The sequence below is a fragment of the Phaseolus vulgaris genome, chromosome 3, assembly GCF_051622355.1.
Source record: "Phaseolus vulgaris cultivar YP4 chromosome 3, ASM5162235v1, whole genome shotgun sequence".
NCBI lineage: Eukaryota > Viridiplantae > Streptophyta > Magnoliopsida > Fabales > Fabaceae > Phaseolus > Phaseolus vulgaris.
The window spans coordinates 4,874,021-4,891,078 of record NC_143500.1 but is presented as its reverse complement, the minus strand read 5'-3'; the positions used below and the strand labels follow the sequence as shown (position 1 = coordinate 4,891,078).

Genomic DNA, 17,058 nt, shown 5'->3' with positions numbered 1-17,058 from the left:
GTCACGTAAAAATAAATAAATATGCACGTAAAAGTATATTAAAATTATTATTTACTCTTATATAAAATAATCAAAATTTATAACAATAGTAAAATTTTAACTCAATAAAATAAAATTACATGTAAAAATCCAGTCATACAAAAATGACTAACATCAGTATTTTCTGTCCTTAATATATATAAATGTTTGGTTTGGTGTAAACATATTTTTTACAATAATTTTTATTTTCATTAAAATTATTATTTCAATTATTTATTTTGATAATGTTTCGATCTCAAGTTCGCTTTTGAGTTCTTCACAGTTTTGTTATTAAAAGTTATCTCAATAAATTAAAAAAAAAATTATTTAAATTATCATTGATTTTAACTCTTAAGTAATATAGAAAAAAAAAATTTAGTATCTATCGTAGTTTAAAATATTGTTATTTTAGATTAAGGAAGGAAGTAAACCCTAAATCCAAATAATATCCTGCAGAAAAATAAGATTAAGAGGGAAACGCGTTAATGACACGTCAAAGTCATCCCATCCCTATCTTAATCCTTACAGCCTAAGGAAACCAGATGTCCAACTGCAAGAAATTATATCAGAAAATGACCTTCAAATAAAGGTGCTTAAATAATTCAATTATTATACTGACTTATGTAATGTTCACATAAAATAAATATTTAAAAAAAACTTTTAATCTAAAGTTCATTGATCAAGTTAAGTATATGTTAAAAAATAATTTTATAATAACATAAATAGAATACATGTTGAACTTCACTTCCACATCCTCACTTCTCTGATTTTTTTCATGATCAGTTTTTGGCTTCTGGGTTTGCACATTTCTTCTGAAAAGTTTCAGACTCTGTTAAAACCCTAATGCAATTGGGACTCTCTGACCATGCTCTAGCATTCGTGTTTTCACTGCAGCCTTTTTGTTTCTTTTTTAATTAATTAAAATTTTCTACCTTTTTCCCATAAATGCGGTTAGAGAATTGGGGAAAGGCAAGTGCTTGTGGAAATTCAACAATTTTTCGAGTTTTCGACTGGATCATTGTGGTGGTGTACAGAGTTTAAGGGGTTGAAAATGATGCTGCATTTTGTACAGCCATCAAAGCTGAAAACTAAGAAGGTATTTTGGCTAAAAGGGCTATTGTAAATTTTTTGAATTTCTGGTTTTTGATTGTTTGGGGTATTTGGAAAATATAAGAGAGGATTATAATCTTAAATCTGATGGAACTTTCCTTCACAGTGTCTTATGGTATAAGATGATCGTACACAGTGTATCTATACTTTTAGGAACTGTATATTGTTATATCGTTTTGACCTCTGAACAAAATAGGTTTAGTATGAATGTTTCAAAACAAATTTAAGTTTTCATTGTTGAAATGCTCACTTAAATTGTATACCTCAACATAAATAATCTTTTCTATATAAACACTGCCAGTAAAAGATTCAACAATTGTGTGCAAGGTGAGTACTAATCCCACAATTGATATAATGATCTCGTTGGTAGAATTTTGTAAGTATTTCTATAAGCACTTTTTTAGTCTTAAGGCATGTTCTGTCTCTAGTAAATCCCTGAGACCTACCTAGCTCACCTTAAATTTCATGTTCACCTAAAAGAATTGAACTTTAGGTGTAGACAACATGCTTGTAGCTTTGTCACTGGAAGTAGTTATTTGTTTAGATGGTCTGTGCATTTGTTGGTTTAGAGTTAGAGCATGTTAGATTTTGGGTTAATTTTTGCCTTTTAAAAGTAGTGGTTTATGTATTGTATCAGGAATGATGATTTCACCATTGTTACTTAGTAGCACTAATTATAGATTTTCATGCTATCAGATAGTGTTTGAGGATGCATATTCTGCCCGTGATACTGTAACACTTGAATATCTTAAGGAATTAAGCTCAAAGCGTAAAGCGATTGAAGATTCCATTAATGAGAGCAGCTTCATCACAAAAGCTATTGCAAAAGAAATGTCTGGAGGGTTGGAATCTCGCTATGAACAGGTAACTGTTTAGGCTGTGCTGTCTGTATCAGCTCCTTACTACCATTTTTCTTGTATCTTCTCTTTGTCCTTCAGCTTTAATTTTGTTAAATTGTCTTTCTTCTTTTGGTAAGTGAATGTTAGCTAGCATCAACCTTGTGGAAATTGAAGGAAAAAATAGATGTCTAGATGTCTGAACTTTCTTTATCAGTATTTTATGAGTTCAATATGAAATGACAATGAACTGTGAAATGGTATTTTTGTGTGTGACCAATTAAGGTTTATACCCAATATTCAGTAAATGGTCAAATTTCAATTAATATTGACAAATTGTTCTCATTTTCTGTCAATAATTTTTTTTGTCTGCATCAGGATATTCACAAAATAGAGCAGTATCTGCCATTACTGGAAAAATTGTTTTCCTATGCTGATGTAGCAAGCACCAATAAACGAATCCAAATGGCTCAATGGACAGTGGCTCTTAAGATACGCTGGAGTAGTTCCCTTAGCACATCTTCTTTCTTCAATTTCACGGGCCCTAAATTTTTTCAAATTGATAATTTGCAATTTGAGCTTGGTATGACCCTTTTTCTTTGTGCTGGTATCCTGCGTGAGAGGGCTTTAGAAGTTCTATCAACTGGTACGTGTTGAGAAACTCAAAATACAATTTCATATGATGAACTTGTCCAGTTGAATATGTTTGTACATGCCTTCATTTTTGTTCTGCAGATTTGGTTCAATCCACCACCATTTTCAGACAAGCTGCAGGCATTTATCATCATCTAGCGCAAGAGGTTCTGCCCCCCTTACAGCCTAAATTGCCACCGGAAAAGCCCCCTGAAGCTCTTGCTGCAGTATCCACCATTATGAGTCTCATTTGCTTAGCTGAGGCCCAGGTTGGTGTTATGTACTTTTCTGTGTTGTTTCATTTTTGTCTCAAGTTGCATGCTGCCATATCATGAATCTTAACTATATCATTTCTGACAGAAATCATATTGTTTATCCCAGTTTCTAAGCATAAAGTTCATTATGTATTTTGGTTTTAAATAACGAATGTGTAGCAACTGTATAGGCAGTAACTACAAGGAAGGCTGAAGAGAAAGGTACTTCTTCAAGTCTACTGGCAAAGTTGCATCATGGTGTCACACTTTTTCTCGAAGAAGCTATTGGAATTTTTCATACCGTTGTCACACAGTGCAAAGACATTTCACCACGCTTATTGGTATGCATAGCTACCCAACCTGCTATATATAAGCTTATTGCGTTCCTTCTATCTCATTATAGAGTTTCAGTTGATGCAATTTCTGACCTAGGTGTGTGTTTGGGAACAAACTAAAAGAGCTTCTCTCTTGGAAATAGAGTGTTTTTTCAGTAGAGAAGCTCTCAAAAGCTCTTGTAAGTTTGTATCCAAAGACACCCTAGTATCTTTAACTATGTCAAAATAACAATATGCAGTATGTTTAATTGCTTACACATGGTCTGTTTTCCATTTATCCTGAATTCATTTTAAACTCTTTTTTCCCCTGATCCTTACTGGTCAGAAAGAATAGGAGGTGAATGGAACTAGTGAACCTTGATATTCTTGTTATGGTGACAAAGAAGAAGATTGTATTTGTAGGAGTGAAATAGTAATGTTACTTGTCAAGCATAACTTATCTCAGATACTCTATCCAAAGATTTTTGTTGATGAACAATTTCTTATTAAGACGTTGTCCTTTTTTGGCTATTCTAGTTAATCATTTTGTTTGTTTTTCCATTTTGATCTTCCATTATGGTATTGAGAAATTCTCAAGGTACCCTTATGTATACAGGAATTTATGTATTTCTGCAAGTGTTTACATGAGTTGAAAGGTCAGCAATATCTTGCAGAAAGCCTGAAGGATTGTGGTCAGATAGGAGTTGCTATTGGTGTTCTTTGTTCTGTGTTGACTAATGTTAAAAAGAAGATACCAGGAGAAGATCCTTGGAAATCTCTATACCAGAATCAAATTCAAGATGCTTCTGAAGTGCTCAGAAAGTTTGTACATGAGAATGATTTTGTTTGGCATGAGAAGATCCCTTCAGGAGATGAGTTACCCTTGCCTCAGGGTAATAAAATAGTCAATTTTATACCATATAGTCCCAAAAAATGGGAAAGAAAACTTTCTTTCAAGATATCACTATAGAGAGAGAGAAAATGTTTGTTTGGGATGACAAAAGGGAAGAGATTCTTTTCCAATTAATGTAAGGCATCTCATTCCCTCGTCTATCTCCATGAGTTGGAATAAATGTTTGTCTTCTTGTAAAGATATTGAGTTTAAAGTTTTTCATATTTTTAGAGAGAAACCATTGCGCCGATAGACTTTTTTTTAGGGTTGAGTAGTAAGCTTGGATATGTTTGGTATGGAATTATGCTATCTAACATTTTTTTAGATTTTTTCCATAATAGGTATAAACTCCCTATGTATTGTTTTGCTTAGGCTGATCTAGGGAGTTTTCTTTGTATTTGTTTGCATGGGTTTGGTTTGGTTCCCCATGTTTGTTTTGTTCTTTTTTTCTCTTTTATACTACATTTCATGTGATGGCATATGATTGATGGAGTCTGGATGTCAGCTTATTTGAGATGTCAGGTCCCATAATGATGCCTAACATAAATTTTATAAAAAGAACGTGATGTGAAATAATTAAATGTGAAGAAAAAAAGTATTGGAATCATATATGAGCATAGGTACTTTTGAAGAAAGATATCAATTATTTTGGTATCTTTTATTTTAAGAGTATTTTTAATCTTTTATATTTTATTATGGACATATTTTTAGGATAGGATGTCAGATTAAAACAAGTTTGACATGACAAATTAGTTCGAAAAACTTGCGAAACAAGTCCAGGCTTACGTAACACAACACAGACACTTTGAGACATATAAATTCTAAAATATAGGACACGGAAACATGAATCTATATATTACATCATTATGTATTATATAAATTGACAATCAAAATTTATGTATTCAAAATCATCTATGAACAAGGTTAGTCAAATATAACAAAAATAAACCTAATTCATCTATTTTAAATCCAAAAGGTGAAAAGAGAATATAATTCATTTAAAATATTTTGTACCTTTCTTAATCATCTTCATTGAAAAAACCACTTTAGTTGAAATTAATTTAAAGAAAAGTTAACAACTTTAAAATATTTCACATTGTATAAAGATATGATACGAGATTAAATAAAATCATTCCTAATAATACATATATAATCTAATATTTCTAATTATATATAGGATATCTTCTTTATTTTTATAACCACAATTGAAATTTATGCCAAAAGTTTGAGTATTTAGAAATCACATTTGTCTTGTTTCAATTTGTGATGAAATTTTGTTATAATTCTTAAAGACAAAAGAAAGATTTTTTGAATTGAATATTTCACTAATACATGTCGTACATGACATTTGTTAAAGTTCGCGTGTCTGACACAAGAATACACTATTTAACAGCCATATCCGAACTTAATAGGTAAAGGCAAACTAAAAAACTTATTACCTAAATTAAATTACATAATTAGTCTAAGAATTTAAGGATTCAACAATGATTTTTATCTTAAAAAAATGTTCATTATTCAATATGAATTTAATGCATAGGATTGTAAAAATTAACATTTATGATTCGAATAAGAATACACAAACTCAATCAATTAAACAAGAACAACACAATCAATTACCCACTTAAAAAATTCATTAAACCAATTTATGTGATTGAAGCTAAAGTACCGCGTAGCCATGTGACACGTGCCATACTTAGGATCACACATTACACATTCGTTTATTTAACTGTTCTAAAATAATTATTTTACCTTTAAAAATAAAGTTCAAAGTTTATGCTCTTATTAATTAAAAAGTTACTTATGATGTGGTATAAAATTAACTACATATTTTATTATTTATATATAATATTATCCTTCACTTTATAATTCTAAAATTAATCTCTTACTTTACAGAAAAACTCGTGCTACTCATATTCCTTTTATTCTTTCTTACCTAGATTCTTTAATAAAATTATCTTACTTTAATTAGTAATTTTGATTTTATCTCTCAAAGTAATTATATTAAATAATTGAGTTGAATGGAGAGTTTTATTATTTACAATAATTTTATGTATAAAAACTAGTGGAGTTTTATAATACGAACAAAATTAATTTATAAATTATCACAAATGAATTAGTAAGCTAGGGGACCACCATGATAATAATAGTAAAATTAATAACTTATTTTATTTTAATATATTTTTAATTTCGTTCTATTATTTTAAATATTTTGAATTTGATTTATTTTTCTAAAATGAATGAATGTGAAATTTTAATATTTAATTTATGTTAACGATGGTAACATCTTATTTTTAGTTGTTCGGGTCATATCTTAATTTTATTAATAAATCAACTTTGATAATGATATGTTATTGACGGTTTATGTCACATATTATCATTAATTTAACTATCATTAATTTAACATAAAGAATATATTAACTCACTTGTAAAAAATCTATCAAATTGAAATCGTTTTGAAAGTTTGAAAAAATTGAAAAAGATTATGATGATAATAAATGAAAAAAAAAAACTATTGAAGAAAAAAAAATAGTAACTAAGTATGATTAATAACAGACAAACTTAGCGGGTGGTGGGTGAAGCAACAACGGTTCAACAATGGCCACGTTACAGTGCAACTGCAATTCTCTTGTGTTCAACAAACCCTGTTACCCCAGAAGAAGAAGACCCTTGTTACAACCCTTTTCTTTATCTACCCGTTTGGTTTCAAGCACTTCAATCTGCACTAGTTCCAATACTTCAACTTCAAGGTCAGTTTTTTCTTCCTGATCGGTTTTCTCTCTGTCTTTGTAGTTTAAGATTGGAGGAATATTTAATCAATGATGAGGTTTATTTGCAGGTGGGGTAGTGTTGTTTCTGCTGTTGTCTCAGAAGAGAACGCAGTTGGCTCCACTTTCTCTGCTGCTGATGTCTTCAAACTCACATATTTAGAGGTGACATTTTTTACCTGTGTATGCACAACTAAAGAGAAAAGGAGTTACAAAAGTTTGAAATTTTTTATATTATGGAGAAAATTATAATTTTTAAATTGTTATTTTTTGCTCATTTTTTTCTTTTTTAGTCCAACCATAGTATTATTATGGCTCTTGTAATGCATTTTTGCTTTATTTTTTTTTGTCTTGAAAAGATTTGTGGAAAACTAGCATTGTCTGTCCTCAACCTGGTCGAATGGTTGAGCAGTGGCAATACACCAGCTTATTACAATACCATCTATGAGTCCCAGGTTTGAGACAAGACAGTGTTCCTTCACTTATCCCAAAAGGGTGTGTTTGATTTCTGTTTTTAAAACTGTTTTAAGTTTTCAAAACGCTGCCAAGTAAAGTTGTTTAGGCGGTTGGTGAATGGTGGGGCTGGGCGCAGAGTAGATTATGGATTTGAGAGAGAAGTTTAACAAGATGGAAACATGAGAAAATGAAAAGACATCTATCAGTTGTTTCTGATTTTGTTTTTTAAATACTTGTTTTGGAAATAGTTTTCAAAACTTGATAGATGTTGGATGAGAAGTTGATTGTTGAGTAATGTAGAATTGTCTTAAAGCCAAAAAGTTGTAAGAGAATCAAACATGCCCTACATTATTGTTTCCAAATTTTTTGTGTAAATCTTTGAATAGAAGAAATAAATTGAAAATAATGTAATATTTTGTAGTTATTTGTGATACTACAGATTTGCTTCTTCAAATTTAAACTAAATTTTGGCTTGTTTTAAGCTTGGTACTTTTCCCTTTCCTTGACATGGGTTAAGTGTTGGATTTAGGGAAACAGTTGGCTCTGGAGTGTGGGTGGGACAAACATATTGGTCGATCCAATTTTGGTTGGTAACTTGGATTTTGGAATTCCTTGGCTATATGATGCTGCTAAGAAAGTGTTAAAGCAATTCCAGGTATCTTTTGATGGATGCTAACTAGTTACTAGTTGATTGTGTTACCTCTTTGTTATGCCTGTGTGTTGTGTTGTTCTTTAACTCCACCTTGCGGAAACTCGTGATCTGGCTATAACTGTATGCTTCTGTAGTGCAGCTCAGTGATCTTCCGGAAATCAGTTGCTTACTTATTACTCAAAGCCTTGATGATCACTGCCACTTGAAGACATTAAAGCCCTTCTCTCAGAAATTCCCAAATATTAGAGTTATAGCAACCCCTAATGCCAAAGGCTTGTTGGATCCTCTTTTCAGAAATGTTAGTATATTTTCTTTTTTTTCCCTACTTTTCTTTTCTTTGGCTCATGAAAACTCCTATGTGTGTATTTGAATTTGAACCTTTGGCTTAATTACTTCATATTGATATATCCAATCTATGTAGTTTGATTGCTCAGAGATGTTGGTTAAAGATTTTTGAATGATACAGTGATTTTATGTACTTAATTAAATTATTATATTATACTGAGGTGGTTTAAATTGTTCCAAAAGAGAGCCTCCATTGATATGTCCACGATTTATTACACTTTGAAGGACCTGATATGAGAACTGTTGGTACAAAAGCTCTTGCTTAGTATTCATATTCAATGCCAAGACTCAATACCAAGACAAAGTACTGGAACCTAAACCTTGAACATTTGAATGAAAAACTTATTGTTTCAGATCTTTAATTATATCATAACAAAGCATATATCCCTTGTTTGAATATTTAATCAACTTGTAAATAAATTAGGCCTTTTTGCACCCTTTTTCTCATTTTATATCTCAAACACACTAGAGAGAATCCTAGAAAGACATTTGTATCCTTTGTGAGAGGTTGAGTATCCTAGAAAAGTGCCCTCATGAGACGTGTTTTCAAGTTCGTGTTTATTGTATGGTCTAAGAAAGGGAAAACAAGAAGTTAAGAGAAAGTGACTGTTTAAATAGAACAAAATAAGGGACATCAAAGTTAAGAGAGGTTGTTGAAGTCTATTAAGGAGATATATTGCTGTGGCAAAGGCAAAGTCCCAAAACTGTCAAGGCAGAGGTATGGTTAAGAAGAGTTAGACCAAGTTCAACTACATGCCTATGAAAAATAGGATGATTTGTTGAATGTAGAGGAAACTTCAACTGATAGGCCATTGTTCCTAACATCTTCTCATCTTGGTGAGGCTCATAAAATTCAGCAGCCAATTTGGTATATTTGTACCATACTGTGTTTTCTATGGAGACCCAATCATCCACCTCATAGGATTGAAAACTCCTCTTCCTGTCTGTGCATACTTCTTAACAACGTTTTGTGTGATAGTGAATTTATTCACTGTGCATAGAGGTGCTTTTCTCCTCTTTCCGTCCACTGCTTCAATAGTTGTGCCTTCTTTTCCCCAATACTTCATTTGGATGTTCTTTACATGACAATCACCTACCTTAATTCTGCTCTTCACAATATCCTGTCAACAAATAGCATACACTAATTTACTTATAATTGTATAATTAGTTTACCACTCATGTTTTCACATAGTTTCAGTTATTTTCAGGTTACATATTTAGAACCTGGGCAGAGCTCTGATATTGAAACAAATTATGGTTCCAAGGTCAATATTAAGGCTACAGCTGGACCAATTCTTGGACCTCCTTGGCAACGTCCTGAGAATGGGTAAATACTGTCAAACCTTTTCTATCATATTTTTCTCTTATCTGTGTTTTAGGTTTTGTATCCACCTTATTTATTGATGTACTATTCTTTTGTATTTTCATTAAAATGCAATTTAACAAAATTTGATGGCTTTGTGTTGCTTGTGTCATAGGTACCTTGTTACATCCCCACAAGGCCAATTGTCTCTCTACTACGAACCCCACTGTGTATACAATCAAAGTTACATTGAGAAGGAAAAGGCAGATATTGTGATAACACCAGTCATAAAACAACTTTTGCCCAATTTTACCTTGGTTTCAGGACAAGAAGATGCAGTGAAACTTGCAAAGCTGCTTCAAGCCAAGTAAACTTTTGTATTTACTAGCAGCATAACAATAAAAGAGCTCTTCATTTTATTATGTCACTATAACAGACCCAAAACAATTCGTTCGCGGAATATACTGAAGGAGACAAAATTGTTTAACCGTGACAAAAAGTACAGGCAGAAGGCAATAAATGTGGAAATTTTTTCCTTGATTCCGATACAAAAACAATACATGAGTATTTAAAGGAAAAACGTAAACCTAACTAAAGGAAATAAATCTCCTGAAATAAAGAAAATGAATAGCTTGAATAAAGACTCTATATTAGGACCAAATATACCAAATAAACTCCTAATCCAAAACTCCTTAATTTTAGGGATTTTGTCCCACCAAATATACTATAAATGTACAAATTTGCATCCATATTTTGACACCCCCTCAAGCTGAGGAATAGATATCCTCCATTCCCAACTTGCTTATGAGGTTGTGGAAGCTTGAGCTATTGAGTCCTTTTGTTATCACATCAACCACCTGCTGCTGGGAAGAAATGTATCATACTAGACCTTTGTGTAATTTTCCCTTAATGAAGTGTCTATCTATTTCAATATGCTTTATCTTGTCTTTCTGAATGAGATTGTGTGCAATGTCTATTTTTGACTTATTGTGACAGGAGAGCTTCATGAAACCCTCCAAATTAATCTTGCAACCGCATTTTGTTCTTTTGCTCCTCCATGTCACTAAGTTCCCAACTAAGAAAGTACAATATCCATTTGTTAATCTTTTATGAACAAGAGAACCTGCATAATCAACATCAGTGTAGGCTTCAATATTCAATCTTCCATTCCTTTTGAACAATATTCCCTTTCCATGGTTTCCCTTCAAGGTACTACAAAGTTCTAAAAGCAGCTTGAAGATGGGATTCCTCCAGTTCATGCATGAATTGGCTTATGACACTCACTGAATGGGCAATGTCTAGTTAGGTTTGAGCGAGGTAGACTAGTCTAGTGTTGGTTCCTCTTCAGCTCTACATAATTTATGATTAGTATTCATTGGAGTGGATAGTGGTTTGCATTTAATTTTTCCAGTTTTTGCTAGCAAATCAATTATTTTTTGCTAAGATATAAAAATTCCTTGGCTAGAGTAGTATTTCAATCCCTAGGAAGTACTTTAGTCTTCCAAGCTCTTTTAGTTCAAATTCTAGGACTAGTCTCTGTTTCAAGTATTCCTTCTTTTTGTCGTAATTTCCAATCACTATAATATCATCAGCATAAACTCGAAGGACTATTAGCACTCTTTCCCTTAATGTTTAGCAAAGTGTGGTCTCCTTGGCTTTGTTTGAAGCCCAAACCTATCATAACTTTAGTAAACCTTCCAAACCATGCTCGTGGTGATTGTTTTGGTCCGTACGATGCCTTTTTCAGCTTGCAAACACTATTGGTAGCAATTTTCCCACTGTATCCAGGGGAAATTCCTTGTAAATCTCCTCTTCAAGTGCCCCATGAAGGAAGACATTTCTCGCATCAAATTGTTGCAAGTTCCAAACCATAAGTAGCCGATAGAGATAATATCACCTTGACTAACAGCAGAGTTGTCTTCAGATTTTTGCTTTAGAAAGAACACCCATGTAACCCTAGTACAAGGTAATGAACCAACAAGAGCCAAATACATTCGAGATATTTGAGGGACCCCAAACATCAATAAGAATTAAATAGAAGGGAGAAGTGCTCATTTTATTACTGACTGGAAAAGGTACACTCTTGTGTTTAACAAGTTCACATACTTTACAATGAAGACTCTCCACATCTAATTTATTATAAAGGGGAATAAATAACAATTTTATGACTCTAAAGGATGGATGACCAAGATAACAATGTTGTAGAAGGACCTTCTCTCAGTTGGTCTTTATTAAATCAGAGGAAGAGGAAAAATTTCTACTGTAATTGTGTAGTTTTGAGGGAAGATTTGAGTTATCCAAATAATAGAGGCTATTTCATTCTCTAGCATGTCCAATCATCCTCTCTGAATGCTTGTCTTGGAACATACAAACATTGTTATAAAAACAACATTACATGATAGGTGTTGGAGATCCCACATCGAATAGAGATAAGAATATTTCATATCAAATATTCGTTATAGAATCTATATGAGACATTAAATCCAACAGCTAAAGGAAAATTTCCAAACACGCCTTATTATGAATATGCTAGAGAACAAGTACCTATTGGTTTATCAAATTTGTTGAGGAACAATCTCATTTTCTCTATTTCATCTTGATTGGGTTGAATCAATTCTCCTTTGTTTTCTTTCTTAGTTTCAGCAGCTATGTGTGCCTGTCCTCCCTTTCTTATGTTGTCTCCTTTCCCACTCCTTGTCACGGTTTTGGGGAGCCCAATCCCTTAATTTTAAGGATTTCCTACAACCAAATCTATATTTATGATGCAATAATCGTACAATATTTACATCCATATTTCCTTGATAACTTCTAATACTAGAGCTGAAATGACTACATTTACATAGAAATAGGAACATTCAAACAAAGTATTTGCTTGAATAAACTTTTGGGAGCTGGGAAACAGGAAATTCTATTCTAGGTAAAAAGAATTTCCAATTTAGGGACAATAAATCACTAATGCAAATTACATTTGTTAGTATTTTCTCCTTAGCCCCTCATTGAATATTGTTAGGCAGTTAAAGGGTTAATTGTTCCTAAATTGAAATTGTTTTTAAAAGAAGTCATTTTGGTAACCTTCCCTATAATTTTGGTTCCTTTGGAAGAGTACATTTGAACTTAAATCAATTTAGTGGTTTTGACCTTTTATATTTTCTTGTTAGAAGTGTAACAATATTTCATATTCTTCTTAACATAAATGTTCTTTCCTTGTTCCATAGGTTCATTGTGCCAATGAAAAATGGAGACCTAGATAGCAAAGGGCTTCTTGCAAGCTTAGTTAGCGGTGAAGGAACAGTCGAATCATTCAAGGTTAGCTTCTTCTTTTAGGAATAGACAAAATATTTTACTCTTCTCAAGTATTCAGAATAATATCACATAGGGTATTTCTGCAGAATTAAATGATTGATTATTCTACAAATATGGAAATAAATAGAAAAAACAAATCTCCAAAAAATCAGGAGAGAATAAATGAAATAAATGCACCTAGTTCTAAACATATATGACTGGTTTAATTCAGATTTATTGCTCTAGAATAGTTCTAATGTATTGAGACAAATTCTTCTACCAAATTTGAACCCTCCTCGAGTTGGTGCATAGATATATGTGTCATGGCAAACTTGCTCACACGAAGCTAATGCTTACGTTTAAGAATCCGTTTGGTGAGAATATCAGCCACTTTGTGTAGTTGGAATGAACGACATAAATAACTCTTTCATTAACCTTTTCCGTGAAAAAATTCCAATCAATTTCCACATATTTAGTGTGGTCCGTGCTAGATTTTGTTATTCTTATTGCTGCCTTATTGTAGCAACATAGCTGTAATAGTAGGGTTCATAAATCCTCAAGGATTCTCATCAGCCACAACATTTCACAAATGCCCTTAGCTATAGCCTTATAAGTTATAAATAACACTACTCCTTGCCACAACATTTTGTTTTTAACTACACAATGTAACTAAGTTACCCTAAACCCTAAACCCTAAACCCTAAACCCTAAACCCTAAACCCTATCAGTAACTAATGCTGCCCAATCAAGCATCAGTGTAGTCCTCTATGGTGTGTAGTCTTCTTAGAGAATAAACCTGTTGGAGATCCCACATCCAGTAGGAATATGGTCAAATCATAATATATAAGTGGAGTGCAAATCTCACCGATTTTTTGAGGTTAAGTTAGGTATAAATCCACTTACTAATATGGTATCAAAGCCCATCTTAGCAAGGTTTGTTAGACCTATCGTGTTGCTCGTTGTAGGGTTGTTATCAAACCACTCGACAAGTATCTAGTCCCACACATCGAATTCCTGTTAGATCACCCATAATATCTAATCACACACTTGAGATGTTCATTCCTCGGTTGGTTTTGTGAGGTTGAATTAAGCATAAAACCCACTTATTAAGATATTTGTTGAAAATTTTTCAAGGTTAAGTTACATGATCAGGCATAAGCTGACTTACCACACGTACTCATTAAGCAATGTTTGGTCTCGTGTCGTGTGTGATAAATAAATAAGTTTTTTCCTAACAATCTCTGATATTAGTTTTTTTTTTCTAGAGGAGAACTCTATTCACTTCCAATTCTATAATTTTGTTCCATAAGAACTCCTGAGGTTCTACATCCCAACTTGTCTATATCTTTGAGGAGATCAAGTACATCTTTTCCTTGGGAGATGAAAATCTCATCTTTTTGAATAAGCAACCTCTATTCCAAAGAAGTGCTTAAGTTTTTCCAAGTCTTTAATTTCAAATCGAGCCACTAATTTTTTTCTTTAAAGTCAAATTTTCTGTTTCATCATCTTCTGTAATTAACATGTCATCTACACAGACCAACAGAAGGGTAAGTTTACCTATAATGGAGTGCTTTATCGATAAAGACCTGGGAAATACTTAAGTTTTCTCAAGTCTGTCATTTCAAATTGGACTGCAATTTTTCCTTTGAAGTTAATTTCTTTGTTTCATCATCTCCTGCAATTATCATGTCATTTAAATAGACCAACAATAGTGTTAGTTTACTTATAACAAAGTACTTTATGAATAAGATATGATCTCCTTGGCTTTGCTTATATCTAAAGGAAACTACTGTTTTTGTAAATCTTCCAAATTGTGCTCATGGAAATTGTTTAAGATCATATAAGACCTTCTTTAAAGGAAACTATTGTTTTTGTAAATCTTCCAAATTGTGCTCATGGAAATTGTTTAAGATCATATAAGACCTTCTTTAGGAGGCATACCTTATTCCTTCCTAGGTAAGTTTCAAATCCAGAAGGAATCTCCATGTACACTTCTTCTGAAACTCCATGAAGAAAGATATTCTTCACATCCAACCAGTATAAGTCCCATCCAAAATGAGTTGCTAGAGCAAGAAAAAGTCTCTCGCAGTCAATTCCATAAGTTTGAGTATACCTCTTTGTAACCAATCTAGTTTTATACCTATATACTAACCCTTCCGCCTTGTGTTTCATTGTAAAAAATAACTGTTTTTCGAAAGAACCAAATTGGAGACATATGAGACGTAACCACGCCTTAGTGGTCAAGAGGTCCCAACAACCCTATTTGTTGTGGCAACCTCAACGATGATGGCAAACAATGACAGTGGTGATTGTTTACAAGACAATGGAAATAGAGATCCCAATATTGGGAGCCTTGATATCAACCTCTTAATTTTCTAGATTTTGTTCAATTGTCTACTAGCTTGGTCATCTTTACCTTCTCCTTTCCAGCTAGCTCATTTCCTCAAGAAACAAAAAGCTTGTTTGTGGGTGACTTTTTATGGTTGTTTGGTTCTATACAAGTCCTTTGGAGGAACCCTTACACAATGAATCTTGTCACATTGTGTGCTCTTTTATCTTTCTAGCTCTTCTGTTCAATCATCAACTGGCTTTATCTACTTTTAAGTTTTTTCATCATGCTCGATCATTGCTAGAGACAGAAGCCTGATTGGGGGTAATGCTGATAGTAAACTCGATCTATAAGAAACTTTTGGAATGAATCACTCTTCTTTGATTGTCTAGAGAGGGTGAATATCAGAAGGGTTATCTTACTAACAGGAAAAATGTCATCTTATAACAGAACAGAGTGGACATGTTTATTCGCAGCATTTTCTAACCTTTTTAACTTTACCTCATTCCTGCCATCTTCATCCTTCACAGATTAATTCCCTTTTTGTGTCTGTCGTCTAACTCAAGGTCCATCACAGGCTCACATACATACAGCAAATCCATTGTCATTTTACATTCAGTTTTTTGAAAAAAAAAATTAAAACAGAAAGAAAGAAGATGGTGTTTCTCTAACTATGAATTATTGTTACTTAGAAAATAAAGTAATTGACTAAGCATTTGTTTGAATACAATTTTCTTTAAGGACGGAAGGAAATAAGATAGACAAATAGAAGTTTCTCAATAAGTTTATGTAAAAGTTATTCAAATAAACAGTTATTGTTTTTTTTTTTTTGATCAGCAAATAATGAAATTAAATTAAGAGGGATACAAAAGGGGTATCCCAACCCTTTTACATAAACCAAACCACATTAAGAATCTTCAAGAATAAAGAGATGAACAAACACCCCAAAAACAATAGATAGACATCCTATTCCAGCTAGCACCGTGCTCGTATTGGAATGCCAAGCACTGCAAACTGCAGCTACAAAACCATCAAAATACACCAAAATATTGGTTATCTCCACCACCTCATTGACATTCCTTCTACCCAACTTGCAGTGGCACGATTGTAGCACTTGTCACAGAATTAATCACTGGAACAGTTATTGTTGTATGCTAAATGATTCTATCTTTGGAACAATTATGAATGCAGGAACTTTTATCAAAAGAATTACCAGATGCAAAGGTTGTAGAACCTACTCCAGGAGTACCAGTGGAAATTTCAGCAAATTAAAGAACCTACTCTTCATTTTTGTACTGGGGACCAAATGAAACAACAGTATTTTCAGGCAAAGGATACATTGTCTCATCCCAGTGATTACTTCTTCCCCTGTATGTGTGGTAGCTTATATGTTATATGTGTGCCATGTTGAAGATATAATCTAGTTGCTAATTTGATTAGATATATATCCAAATGGTTTATTGGTATATCTATGAACTGCACTCCTGTTAATACACTATCCAAGACATTATTGTATGTATATAAAAGAAGAGACAAGTAGTAAAAATCCACTGAGTTGGGTATGAAGCACTGTTATTTACTTGTTAGGACTTCACCAAAACCTTGAAATGAGAGAACAAAATGGACAAAAAGATTTCTGGAATCTGATAATGGATATGGAATAAATTGGGACAACTTGAATGACCACTTTAATGGAGGTATCTTTTCCAACATAGTTTTAGATTTTTTTTCCAAAATATAATTGAAATTAACATTGTATCACAATGAATGTTGTTTAATGCAGATATGGTTATTCCTTCGGGCCATCAATCTTGTTTTGACTCTTTCTTTCAGTACCCTCATAGTTTTTTCATGTACCTCCATAACTGT

At 32.6% G+C, this 17,058-nt stretch overlaps 2 protein-coding genes across 4 annotated transcripts; both read left to right on the top strand.

The window, feature by feature from the left end:
- The first annotated feature begins 728 nt into the window (after positions 1–728).
- LOC137806253 (Endosomal targeting BRO1-like domain-containing protein) lies at positions 729–4,295 on the top strand. Of its 3 annotated transcripts, none has more exons than XM_068606257.2 (6): positions 729–1,114; positions 1,825–1,992; positions 2,343–2,610; positions 2,700–2,866; positions 3,043–3,192; positions 3,782–4,295. In XM_068606257.2, exons 1-6 carry the CDS (start codon positions 1,070–1,072, stop codon positions 4,133–4,135), a joined length of 1,152 nt encoding a protein of 383 aa, XP_068462358.1. In that variant the 5' UTR covers positions 729–1,069; the 3' UTR covers positions 4,136–4,295. The 3 variants fall into 3 exon arrangements, 1 of the variants encoding a protein (XP_068462358.1); XR_016519660.1 differs by having other exon boundaries at positions 739–1,114; positions 3,047–3,192; XR_016519658.1 differs by having other exon boundaries at positions 739–1,114; positions 3,032–3,192.
- A 2,231-nt stretch (positions 4,296–6,526) lies between these two features.
- LOC137806252 (Metallo-hydrolase/oxidoreductase superfamily protein) lies at positions 6,527–16,755 on the top strand. The gene is made up of 8 exons (XM_068606256.2): positions 6,527–6,804; positions 6,894–6,987; positions 7,808–7,933; positions 8,070–8,228; positions 9,484–9,602; positions 9,754–9,945; positions 12,794–12,884; positions 16,381–16,755. Exons 1-8 carry the CDS (start codon positions 6,653–6,655, stop codon positions 16,459–16,461), a joined length of 1,014 nt encoding a protein of 337 aa, XP_068462357.1. The 5' UTR covers positions 6,527–6,652; the 3' UTR covers positions 16,462–16,755.
- Positions 16,756–17,058: the final 303 nt, after the last annotated feature.

Bases quoted from the DNA above. Each gene is read 5' to 3' on its own strand.
- LOC137806252 (XM_068606256.2), top strand. From the start codon at position 6,653: ATGGCCACGTTACAGTGCAACTGCAATTCTCTTGTGTTCAACAAACCC. The intron at 6,805-6,893 runs GTCAGTTTTTTC...GTTTATTTGCAG, and splicing joins TCCAATACTTCAACTTCAAG to GTGGGGTAGTGTTGTTTCTG. The intron at 7,934-8,069 runs GTATCTTTTGAT...TCTGTAGTGCAG, and splicing joins AAGTGTTAAAGCAATTCCAG to CTCAGTGATCTTCCGGAAAT.
- LOC137806253 (XM_068606257.2), top strand. From the start codon at position 1,070: ATGATGCTGCATTTTGTACAGCCATCAAAGCTGAAAACTAAGAAG. The intron at 2,611-2,699 runs GTACGTGTTGAG...TTTGTTCTGCAG, and splicing joins TTTAGAAGTTCTATCAACTG to ATTTGGTTCAATCCACCACC. The intron at 2,867-3,042 runs GTTGGTGTTATG...GCAACTGTATAG, and splicing joins TTTGCTTAGCTGAGGCCCAG to GCAGTAACTACAAGGAAGGC.